This window comes from Cherax quadricarinatus, chromosome 60 (assembly GCF_038502225.1).
Source record: "Cherax quadricarinatus isolate ZL_2023a chromosome 60, ASM3850222v1, whole genome shotgun sequence".
Lineage (NCBI taxonomy): Eukaryota > Metazoa > Arthropoda > Malacostraca > Decapoda > Parastacidae > Cherax > Cherax quadricarinatus.
The window spans coordinates 242,501-255,582 of NC_091351.1; the positions used below are offsets into that span (position 1 = coordinate 242,501).

At 39.3% G+C, this 13,082-nt stretch overlaps 1 protein-coding gene across 3 annotated transcripts in view; it reads left to right on the forward strand.

The window, feature by feature from the left end:
• Positions 1-13,082, forward strand: part of mei-41 (meiotic 41) — a 183,829-nt gene that overhangs the window by 122,296 nt on the left and 48,451 nt on the right. For all 3 annotated transcript variants that reach the window (XM_070097851.1, XM_070097852.1, XM_070097853.1), the window contains exons 34-35: positions 8,560-8,829; positions 9,898-10,122. In XM_070097851.1, coding sequence (XP_069953952.1) covers positions 8,560-8,829; positions 9,898-10,122 — 495 coding nt within the window. The remainder of the gene's footprint in view (positions 1-8,559; positions 8,830-9,897; positions 10,123-13,082) is intronic.

The following is a 13,082-nucleotide window of genomic DNA, read 5'->3' on the forward strand; positions in this document are numbered from 1 at the left end:
GTAGACTCCTCACCTCGTTCTGTTGGGATCTTAAGTGTCGTAAAAACAGCCTTGTGGTCAGACGATCCAACGTAGCCAAGGGGTTGACAAGTGACTATGCCTTCTGCCAGATCACTCACTACTGGGTCAAGGGAGGAGCCAGAGATATGAGTAGGGAAATCAACAAAGTTTCTCATGTCAAACACTGCAAGAAGGTCATCAAAGTCCCTCTGTATAAGGTGCTGGCTGAGGTCACCAACAATTATAATATTTTGACAGTTGTGTTGTAGCAGAAGGGAGTCAATATTTTCCATTAGGAAGTTGATAGGGTCTGCATGTTGCCACTGAGGTCTGTACATTGCACATGCTAGTACAGAAGTACTAGTGTTTATACAGAGCTTGAAGAACATCATTTCAAGATGTGTAGGGGTGGCAACATCAATGTGCTGGGCATGAACACTTTTAGAGAAGCACACAGCAACACCTCCTCCTTGCCCTTGCCTGTCTCTTCTCATCCATGAGGTGTAGCCAGCAATTCTTCAATTCTTGCAAAATTTTCTGGAGTCCTGTCATCCAAAAATGTTTCAACAACAGCTATCATGTCGGGACGTCGAGTGTTCACAAAACTATGTGTGAGCTCTCCAACATTAGTAATGAAACCTCTAATGTTGGCGACAGGATGCTGATAGACTGGCTCCTCATGATGAAGTGGTCAGCTTGAGGTGGTGGGTGTGTAGGGAATGTAAGGTGCCTGCCCTTGAGAGAGGTAGGGTACTGAGGCAGCTGCAGGGATGTAGGTCTGTGGTCTTGTATAAGGCACAATCCCACCTGCTGGGCTGGGATAGGAGTAGCTAAGTGGGTGGACGTGAGAGTGTTCACCAATTCAGAGATCCTGCTGGTTTGTTCTGAGAACAGGTCTCTAAACAGGTGGCCCTGTCTGTCAAGTTCCTTTTTCTTCCGACACTGGTCCTCCTTATGTCCTTTCTTGTAGCAGTAATTACACCTGGTATCTATGAGGCAGTTGTTGGCAGTGTGCCCCTTCCGGTGACAGCGAGAGCACAGCCTAGGTGCCTGGGAGGGTGGACTAGGATTTGTTGCACCTCCTGTGTTTTGCAGATTTGTCCTCAGATTCTGCCGCTGGAACTGTGTTAGTGGAGGGTGAGACAGCTGTAGATGTCTTCCTCCTCCACGTCCTCCTCCACGTCCTCTGCCCCGTCCTCTACCAGTTCTGACAGATGTGTCCCTGCTGTTCGTACTTCGGTGCAGTGATAGTTCCCTGAACATTAACTGCACCGTTCTCTCTCTCTCTCTCTCTCTCTCTCTCTCTCTCTCTCTCTCTCTCTCTCTCTCTCTCTCTCTCTCTCTCTCTCTCTCTCTCTGTCTCTCTGTCTCTCTCTTCTCCATACTTCTTTCTTCTCCAGGTGCGTAAACATTTACTATAACCCACTTTTCACATCCCACCCTTATTTTACTCCACATAATACTTGAATTTATACATTTATATTCCCTCTTTTTCCTGCCATAACTGATCCTTCAACATTATTGCTACTCCTTCCCTAGCTCTAACTCTGTTAGAAACCTTTGACCTACTCCCATTTAATTCTCCCCACTTAAATTCTCCTCATGGCTTATGGAGGAAAAATTCTTATTCCACATCCTCATGGATATGAAACAAAAATGATAAAAACAAGAACTGTTAAGAAAAAAACAAAGAAACCTCAGGTGAGTGTGTATACATAAATATGTACATACATGTATAGTGTGACCTCATTGTAAGCAAAAGTAACAAGATATACAGTAGGGCCCTACTTATACAGCAGGTTAGGTTCCAGGCTACTGCCAGAAAGCAGAACACCATTTTTTCCACTTATAAATGCTTACAAATGCCAGATAACAAGTTCACACTAACATATATTAAGTTAACAATAGAACTAGGTATTAAAAGCAATAAAAAGTAAAATACACACAGTACACTCATTACTTACCTTAAAATATTTGTAATCTTAATGTAGGGTGAGAGGTGAGTAGTATTTATTCGTAGGAAGTCAGGTGTGGGAGGTATAGTAGCCAGCCAGGCCACCCTACTCACACGTAATATACTACGACATTTAAAGCACCCTAGAGTGATAAAATGCATATAAAATACACTCACTTACCTCACAAGATAAAACGAATAAACGAGAGAGAACGAGTAAATAAGTGAGGACAGAGACACGGACTGTGTAAACAAACAGATGACTGCATCTGGCTATGGTTCATACACATACATTTTCATGTTTGCACAGCTTATACCATAAACTTACTCCTACCTTACATCCAACAACATACTTAACCCATGCCAGTTTGGATTTAGACCAAAAAAAAGCACGAATGATGCTATTATTCAAATGCTTGACCTAATATACACAGCTCTCGATAAGAATGAATATCCCCTGGGGCTCTTTATCGACCCAAGAAAAGCGTTTGACATAGTTGACCACAATCTCTTGTACCTCAAACTGAATCATTATGGCATAAGAGGACATTCTCTTGACTACCTAAAATCCTATCTTAATGGCAGACACCAGTATGTACGTGCAAATGGAGTCAACTCCGCTATCCAACCTGTAGCTGTAGGAGTACCCCAAGGTAGTGTCCTAGGCCCACTCCTCTTTCTCATCTACATCAATGATCTCCCCAATGCATCCCAACTCCTTACACCAGTTCTATTCGCAGATGACACTACATATGTCTACTCCCACTCAGACCCAGCTGTGCTTGAAAACACTGTAAACAATGAACTGCTAAAGATATATGCTTGGATGATGGCCAACAAACTCACACTTAACATAGAAAAAACTTACTTCATGCTGTTTGGCAACAGAGCCTCAAATATTCAACTCAACATACTGTTAAATGGTTCCCCTATATCAAGACACCCAGAGGGCAAATTATTAGGTCTTCTCCTTGGCTGTAATCTTAAATTTCAGTTCCATACCCATCACATAGCCAAGAAAATTTCGAAATCAGTATGAATCCTTTCCAAGATACGCTACTATGTACCACAAATGACTCTGCTTACCTTGTACCACTCTCTAATATATCCTTACCTCACTTATGGCATCTGTGCCTGGGGCTCAACAACAGCCAACCACCTTAGACCCTTAATAATCCAACAAAAAACTTCTGTGTGGGCGATAACCAGCTCCTGTGCTAGACAGCACACCCCACCACTTTTCAAAAGACTCAACTTGCTAAATATACAAGACATACACTCTTATTATTGTGCCTACTACATACACAGAACTTTAAACTCCATTGTAAACCCTCCCCTAAAACTACTCCTTGACAGTTACAACAGAATGCACAGTCACAATACAAGGCATAAGGCCCTTTTCAACATCCCTCAAGTAAAGCTCTCACTTTGCAAGAATGCTATGCATATAAAAGGCCCAAAGATCTGGAACTCGCTACCGGAACAAGTCAAGGATCCCCAGACAACTTATAAATTTAGGACTCTGCTAAAAAAAATCATCTTATCTCACAATATTAACCAAATCAACCAAACATCTACTGGCTAGTTTTATCATGTGACCTCCTGGCTTTTAATTCTGCCATTCCATAAAATATTACCACCTGCACCATTCCATGTAAATTAGATTTTGTACTAAGTATACATAAGATTTATTAAGTCCAAATAAGACTGTAAAACAGCTAACCACTATTCTATGTTTAGTTTTAAGTAATAATTACTATGTACTATTATCTTATCTAGTTTTAATTAGTTACTATGTATTAGGATTAGTTTGCCCGAAATGCCTCGGCATGATAGTGGCTATCTTTGTACCTAGCAAATCAAAATTGTAATTACACATTGTAGCCTTTACAAAGAAATAAAATTATTATTATTATCAATACAAACACTTTACATTGTGTACAAGTTGTCTCCACGTTGGTACAGTAGAATACATAAAGAGAAACACTCCATTCTCATGTAACACACAATTTTTAGAAGGAATGATGCTCTGAGTGAGGGCATACGAAAGGAATAATTTTTTCCAGTTACCCCTAGTAATACTATTGTGTATACATTTTCTTTGGTGTTGAACTAGAGAAGACATTATTCTTTCCAACATTGACAAGACAGCTGGAAAAACTTCTCATATTTATGTTAATTTATTCTACTGTTGGGTGTATTTATCATGTTTATATGTTACATAGCATGTTTGTTATATATTTTTGAAAAATATATCAATGGATTAATGAAAATGCCTATATTAATGTAATTAATCTGATTATTATTGCACATTATTATTATTATTAACATTATTAATATGGTGTCTTCAAGACTAATAAGACACTCTTAGTGATTTTAATGTGTGCCTGCAAGCCAACACAGTGTGTAAGATTATTTAGGTACAGGTACACATAATTATCAGAGTATATATAAAACATGAAATAACTTTAAAATACCTGAAATTTTGGAAAGTTTCCAGACATAATGGAGAAACATGGAGATCACGGAGCTCATGGAGAATGTAAACAAACCAGGTGGGGCGTGGTGACCGTATTAGAAAGTCAGGTGGGGGGGAGCCGTACGGCAAGTTTTGGTCATAATTTGAAATGTCCGTGTTGGCGGAACACCATAAAGCAAAGCCCTACTGTACCTATTTTCATGTGTGTTTATGAGACAAAAAAAAAAAAAGACATCAGCAATCCTACCATCATGTAATACAAATACAGATTTCTATCTTACACTCATTTGGCAGGACAGTAGTACTTTCCTGGGTGGTTGCTGTCTACCAACCTACTAAACGAAATGGCCAACGTGTTAAAAAAAAATTTTCTTTTTTTTTTTCAACAAACCGGCCACATCCCACCAAGGCAGGGTGGCCCAAAAAGAAAATGAAAGCTTTTCTTTTTAAATTTAGTAATTTGCAGGAAAAGGGGTTACCAGCCCCCTGCTCCGGGCATTGTAGTCGCCTCTTACAACACGCATGGCTTATGGAGGAAGAATTCTGTTCTACTTCCCCATGGAGATAAGAGGAAATAAACAAGAACAAGAACTAGAAAGAAAATAGAAGAAAACCCAGAGGGGTGTGTATATATATGCTTGTACACATATGTGTATTGTGACCTAAGTGTAAGAAAAAGTAGCAAGAAGTACCTGAAATCTTGCACGTTTAAAAAAAAAAAATTATATACAGTGGACCCCCGCATAACGATTTTAATCCGTGCAAGAGGGGTAATTGTTATGCGAAATAATCGGTATGTGAATGAATTTTCCCCATAAGAAATAATGGAAATAAAATTAATCCGTGCAAGACACCCAAAAGTATGAAAAAAAAAATTTTTACCACATGAAATGTTAATTTTAATACACACAAACTGAAAAAGGCATGCACACTTACATGACACTTACTTTTATTGAAGATCTGGTGATGATTGATGGGATGGGAGGAGGGGAGAGAGAGTGTTAGTGTTTAGAAGGGAAATCCCCTTCCATTAAGACTTGAGGTGTCGAGTCCTTTTCTGGGGTTACTTCCCTTCTTCTTTTAATGCCACTAGGACCAGCTTCAGAGTCACTGGACTTCTTTCGCACAACATATCTGTCCGTAGTGGCCTGTACCTCTCGTTCCTTTATGACTTCCCTAAAGTGTTTCACAACATTGTCAGTGTAATAATCACCAGCACGGCTTGTAATAGCTGTGTGAGGGTGATTTTCATCAAAAAACGTTTGCACTTCAAGCCACTTTGCACACATTTCCTTAATCTTTGTAGTAGGCAACTTCTTCAATTTCTCTCTCCCCTCCTCTGAACCAGTTTCCTCAGGTCTGGCCTCTTGCTCTTGAAGTTGATCTATCAGCTCATCAGTGGTTAGTTCTTCATTGTCCTCCTCCACCAACTCTTCCACATCCTCCCCACTAACCTCCAACCCCAAGGACTTTCCCAATGCCACAATGGATTCCTCAACTGGCATAATCCTCTCAGGGTTAGCCTCAAACCCTTCAAAATCCCTTTTGTCTACACATTCTGGCCACAGTTTCTTCCAAGCAGAGTTCAAGGTCTTCTTAGTCACTCCCTCCCAAGCCTTACCTATAAGGTTTACACAATTGAGGATATTAAAGTGCTCTCTCCAAAACTCTCTTAGAGTCAGTTGAGTTTCTGAGGTCACTACAAAGCACCTTTCAAACAGAGCTTTTGTGTACAGTTTTTTGAAGTTTGCAATAACCTGCTGGTCCATGGGCTGCAGGAGAGGAGTGGTATTAGGAGGCAAAAACTTCACCTTAATGAAGCTCATGTCCCCATAAAGTCGCTCTGCCATGTCTGTAGGATGACCAGGGGCATTGTCTAACACCAGGAGGCACTTAAGTTCTAATTTCTTTTCAGTTAGGTAATCTTTCACATTGGGGGCAAATGCATGGTGTAACCAGTTATAGAAAAAGTCCCTAGTGACCCATGCCTTACTGTTTGCCCTCCACAGCACACACAAATTATCCTTGAGGACATTCTTTTGCCTGAACGCTCTGGGAGTTTCAGAGTGATACACTAATAAAGGCTTAACTTTGCAATCACCACTAGCATTGGCACACATCAACAAAGTAAGCCTGTCTTTCATAGGCTTATGTCCTGGGAGTGCCTTTTCCTCCTGAGTAATGTAGGTCCTGCTTGGCATTTTCTTCCAAAACAGGCCTGTTTCATCACAATTAAACACTTGTTCAGGTTTCAGTCCTTCACTGTCTATGTACTCCTTGAATTCATGCACATATTTTTCAGCCGCTTTGTGGTCCGAACTGGCAGCCTCACCATGCCTTATCACACTATGTATGCCACTACGCTTCTTAAATCTCTCAAACCAACCTTTGCTGGCCTTAAATTCACTCACATCATCACTAGTTGCAGGCATTTTTTTAATTAAATCCTGATGCAACTTCCTAGCCTTTTCACATATGATCGCTTGAGAGACGCTATCTCCTGCTAGCTGTTTTTCATTTATCCACACCAATAAGAGTCTCTCAACATCTTCCATCACTTGCGATCTTTGTTTCGAAAACACAGTTAAACCTTTGGCAAGAACAGCTTCCTTGATTGCCTTTCTGGTGCCCACAATAGTAGCGATGGTTGATTGGGGTTTCTTGTACAACCTGACCAGGTCGGCGATACGCACTCCACTTTCATACTTATCAATGATCTCTTTCTTCATTTCTATTGGAATTCTCACCCTTATTGGTGTACGGTTGGCACTAGAAGCTTTCTTGGGGCCCATGGTCACTTATTTTCCAGAAACAGCACCGAAAACACTGTAATAATACGAAATATTCCGATTGTATGCTTGGATGTTACCGCGGAGGCTGGCTGGTAAACAATGGCACGGGCGGCACATGTGAGGCTGGCTGAGGGCGCACATTGGACGCGTCTCGGACGAAAATCGGTGAGCGGGTTTTTAAGCGGTATGCGCGGCAAAATTTTTGCGATTAAAGCAAGCGGTATGCGGATTAATCGCTATGTGATGCCATCGTTATGCGGGGGTCCACTGTATATCTATATAATAATACAGTGGACCCTCGACATTCGATACTAATCTGTTCCTGAGAGCTATCAGATGTCGAAAATATCGAAAGTCGAATTAATTTTCCCCATAAGAAATAATGGAAATCAAATTAATCCGTGCAAGACACCCAAAAGAATGAAAAAAAAAATTTACCACATGAAATATTAAGTTTAATGCAATAGAATAATTACAATAACAACAATAACAATAGAATAATTGAAACTTACCTTTAATGAAGATCTGGTGATGATTGATGGGATGGGAGGAGGGAAGAGTGTCGAAGTTGTTACTGTTTAGAACTTGGGGTAGCAAGTCCTTTTCTGGGGTTACTTCCCTTCTTCTTTTAATGCCACTAGGACCAGCTTGAGTCACTGGACCTCTGTCGCCGTTCCTTTAAAATTTGTCTAAAATGGGCCATAACATTGTTATTGTAATAGTCACCAGCATGGCTTGCAATAGCTGTGTTAGAGTGATTTTCATCCATAAAGGTTTGCAGTTCAACCCACTTTGCACACATTTCCTTAATTTTTGAAGTAGGCACAATGGAGTCCACAACTGGCATAGGCTTCTCAGGGTTAGCCCCAAACCCTTCAAAATCTTTCTTAATTTCCATACTAATTCTCACCCTTTTTACCACAGGGTTGGCACTAGAAGCTTTCTTGGGGCCCATGGTGACTTATTTTGCAGAAACAAGCACCAAAAACAGTGATAATATGAATAATATGGAATGTACCGAATGTATCCTTAGATGCGCGCACACTGGCTGGCTTGTAAACACTGGCACACATGGGGCAGTTCAGGCCACACGTGGACATGTCTCGTATGAATCGTATCGAATGTCAGGTTTTCCATCGAATGTCGAGGCGAAATTTTTGCGTTAAAATGCATCGAATGTCGGATTTATTGAATGTCAATGCCATCGAATGTCGGGGGTCCACTGTACATGTATGTGTATCAGATACCTAGGAAACTGTAGTTTTAGATACTTGTTGCTGTTAATTTTAAATCATATTTTTATTTATATCTCAGTATCTTTATATTAATATTAGGCCAGAACTGGAATCTTCATTAAACAAGTATCGTGTTGAGGCTGCATGGAAACTTGGCCAGTGGGAGCAACTTGAGACCTTCCTTAAGACTACTCCTAGTCAGTCATCTTGGGGAGAAGGTGTAGGACAGATACTTCTTGCAGTTCGAGCACGAGACTGCACAGCCTACCAAAATAGTCTACGTCGTTTGAGAATTCAGCAGATCACTTCACTTTCTGCAGCAAGTATGGAGAAATGGGCTTACCAGCGAGCTTACCCACACATTTTAAGGTGAGAATGAAAGCCAGTTTCATTTGTTGCCTAAAAGATAAAGAGATACATAAACTAAAATAGAGATTTCCTTTATATAGTAATGCTCTGCCAAAGGCATTTATGGTATACAGTAAATTAAAATAGTCAGGATAGGGCTGTAATATTTCAGAGGTTCACCTGAATTATCATGTCCAAGCACTAATGACAAGACAGCTGTTGAATTAGTGATGGTAAGTGTGCATCTGAGTAGGTAGTAGGCTGGTAGACAGCAACCACCCAGGGAGGTACTACTATCCTGCCAAGGAGTGTAAAACAGAAGCTTGTAATTGTTTTACATGATGGTAGGATTGCTGGTGTCTTTTTCTGTCTCATACACATGCAAGATTTCAGGTACGTCTTGCTACTTCTGCTTACACTTAGGTCACACTTCACATACATGTACAATCATATATATACACACCCCTCTGGGTTTTCTTCTATTTTCTTTCTAGTTCTTGTTCTTGTTTATTTCCTCTTACCTCCATGGGGAAGTGGAACAGAATTCTTCCTCCGTAAGCCATGCATGTTGTAAGAGGTGACTAAAATGCAGGGAGCAAGGGGCTAGTAACCTCTTCTCCTGTATATATTACTAAATGTAAAAGGAGAAACTTTCGTTTTTCCTTTTGGGCCACCCCGCCTCGGTGGGATACGGCCGGTGTGTTGAAAGAAGAAGAACCATGCAAGATTTCAGGTACATCTTGCTACTTCTATTTACACTTAGGTTACACTACACTTCCATGTACAAGCATATATATATATATATATATATACACACACCCCTCTGGGTTTTCTTCTATTTTCTTACTACTACTTGTTCTCGTTTATTTCTTCTTATCTCCATGGGGAAGTGGAACAGAATTCTTCCTCCATAAGCCATGCGTGTCATAAGAGGCAACTAACATGCTGGGAGTAAGGGAGTAGTAACCCCTTCTCCTGTATACATTACTAAAGCTAAAAAGAGAAACTTTTGTTTTTCGTTTTTGGGGCACCCTGCCTTGGCGAACTGATACTTGACGATAAGTTCTCATCATTAAACTAATCTTGCAGGCTACACATGATGACTGAGCTGGAAGAAATGGTATCTGGTTTACTTCTGTTTGACCAGTCCACTGAGACGAAGATAACACTTTCTAATCATTCAGAGATGAAAATTAACCAGATTCCTCATCATCAGCCCCTCAGTCTTAATGAACTAACAGAGAGATGGGAGAAGCGATTAGGCCTGGTTCAGACATCTCATAGGTGCCTGGAACCTATTCTTAGCTTTAGAAGGTAAGTGAAATAATGACATATATAAAGAATAAAAAGGTACAATACCAACACTGGAACAATACACAAATAACCCACACATAGGTGTGACTAGTTACTAGTCCAAGTCAGACCAAAACATCATCATAAGTTTCTTTTTCCTGTGTGTGGTTATCTGTGTAATGATATTTATACAGTGATTTATGACCTCTAAATTGCACTCTAGAATGAAACCATTGAGAAACTGCTTAATTTAATTTGCAGAGTTGGTAAAGGTTGTGTTAATATCAGATTCTGAACTATTTATTTTATTCAGTGTTTAGTATGTTCGATTGTTATATTTAAGGGGAAAATGCTAAACCCTTAGGGGTCATACAGTACTTCAGAAATGTGAGATTCAATCTGAAGAAGGGGAGGACAAGTCCAATTCCTTGGATCAAGAGCCCCTCATCAACATAAAGGAACCTCCCTTAATGGTATGTTGTTTTAAAGAAAAGTTAAAAATAAGAAGAATGGAAGTGTGCAGTTATCCACAAAATTTCAAATTTCAGTTAGGAAAGTCAGCAATCCAAAATATTCCAAAATTCTTAATTTTCTGAAAACTAGCAAAAAGCAAGCTTTAATTTGGAAAATCTCTGTAATTTTCTTGAATAATAGAGAATATTGTTCATATTCTTAAATTCAGAATTATCTCCAGAACTCTTCATATTCTTAATACATTGCTGAAAGAGTTAAAATTAAGAATTTTCATTTCAGAGATTTTTAAAGTTTTGAATAATTTAAACAGCCTCATTCATACAATATTCTAAATAAGAGAGGGATTACAGTACAGCCAATTCTATGAATTAGAAGGCTTCCATGTTCATGGGCTTTGATTATACAGTATTTGTATTGAGTGGTAGCCATCAAGTACATTCAGTTATCCAAGATTCTTTTTGATGGCTTATCCATGCCCAAATCTCTCATTCTGGAATTATTTCTTATCAGTGTCAATATTCAGCATATTAAACATATATTGAAGAGATAATGTCCCTGGGTTTATGAAGGACAAGGTTAACCATAGAATTGATGAAGGAAAAAAGGTGAGTGGTGCATTGAGGTATCTGTGGAGACAAAAAACATTATCCATGGAGGCAAAAAAGGGAATGTATGAGAGTGTAGTGGTACCAACACTCTTACGTAGGTGTGAAGCATGGGTTGTGAATGCTGTAGCGAGGAAGAGGCTGGAGCAGTGGAGATGTCATGTCTAAGGGCAATGTGTAGTGTAAATAGTATTATGCAGAGAATTCATAATGTGGAACATAGGAGGAGGTGTGGAGTTACAAAAAAGTATTATTCAGAGGGCTGAAGAGGGGTTATTGAGGTGGTTTAGTCATTTGAGAGGATGGAGCATATTAGAATGACTTGGAGGGTATATAAATCTGTAGTGGAGGGGAGGAAGGGTAGGGGTCATCCTAGGAAAGGTTGGAGGAAGGGGGTAAAAGAGGTTTTGTATGCAAGGAGCCTGGACATGCAGTTGGGCATGTGTGAGTGTGTTAGATAGGAATGAATGGAGATGAATGGTTTTTGGGACCTGATGAGCTGTTGGAGTATGAGCAAGGTAATATTTTGTGAAGGGATTCAAGAAAGCCAGTTAGCCAGACTTGAGTCCTGGAGGTGGGAAATACAATACCTGCACTTTAAAAGAGAGGTTTGGGATATTTGCTGTTTGGAGTAACATCTAAACTGTCATATCCTGGCACCTCTGCACAGACAGTGATTATGTGTGAATGATGGTGAAAGTGTTGAATGATGCTAAAAGTTTTTTTTTTTTTTTAGGGGGGGGGGAGGGGGGGTTCACCCTGCCTCAGTGGGAGACAGCTGACAAGTTGAAAAAAAAGTATGTCTGGAATAAAAAAGATAAATCTACATCTGAGACAGAATATGTAATGTAGGCTTAATTTTGTATTTTTCAAAGTATTCAGTTTTGTTGGACACCTGGGACAGTAATCTGTGAATTTGTAGTGATCATACAGGACTGAACATGAAATCATTGGATTCACTAACAAAGAAAACATTCTTCATTACTAATTCTAAGACAGTATAAAATAAAAGAATGCACATTTCTTGACTAGTTTGAAGCAAAGCAATATGAGCCCATCACATATACATAAAATCAGTTACAGGAGGACCCTGCTTATACAGCAGGTTAGGTCCCAGGGTACTGATGTAAAGAGAAAATCACTGTAAAGTGAGTCATAGACTTTAATTTTCAAATGCATATAAAGGCCTGATAACATGTTTTCACTATCATATATTAAGTGGGGAATATAGCTAGGCCTAAAAAATCATATACAGTACACACATTACTTACCTTAAAATATTTTCATCCTTAGCTTATAGTGAGTGTTGAATATATTTATTGTAGGATGTCTGAATAAATGAAGAATGGGTATAACTGAAAACCATCATATTAGTGAAATGCTGTAAAGTGAAGCACTGTAAAAAGGGGCCTGGTTGTATTGTATTAGAATTAGATAATTACAGTAGCTTGATGTAGGGTAATGTAATTATTGTTTACATCTTCCCTGCTTTTACAGGGTATTGTGGCTTTAGAAAAGGCTGGTATAATAAAAATTGGTACAGATTGGTCAAGGATATATATATAGTGATTTTTTCTAAGCTTCTGTTGTGTTTATTAATACTTTACATTGCTTTTGTTTTATTAGTGTTCATTTTACACATGTGGTGGGATCATATTTCTTTGGCATAAATTAATAAATACAGATATATTTTACAGGTAGTAGGTTGGTAGACAGCAACCACCCAGGGAGGTACTACCATCCAGCCAAGTGAGTGTAAAACGAAAGCCTGTAATTGTTTTACATGATGGTAGGATTGCTGGTGTCTTTTGTCTGTCTCATAAATATGCAAGATTACAGGCATGTCTTGCTACTTCTACTTACACTTAGGTCACACTACACATACATGTACACATTTATTTT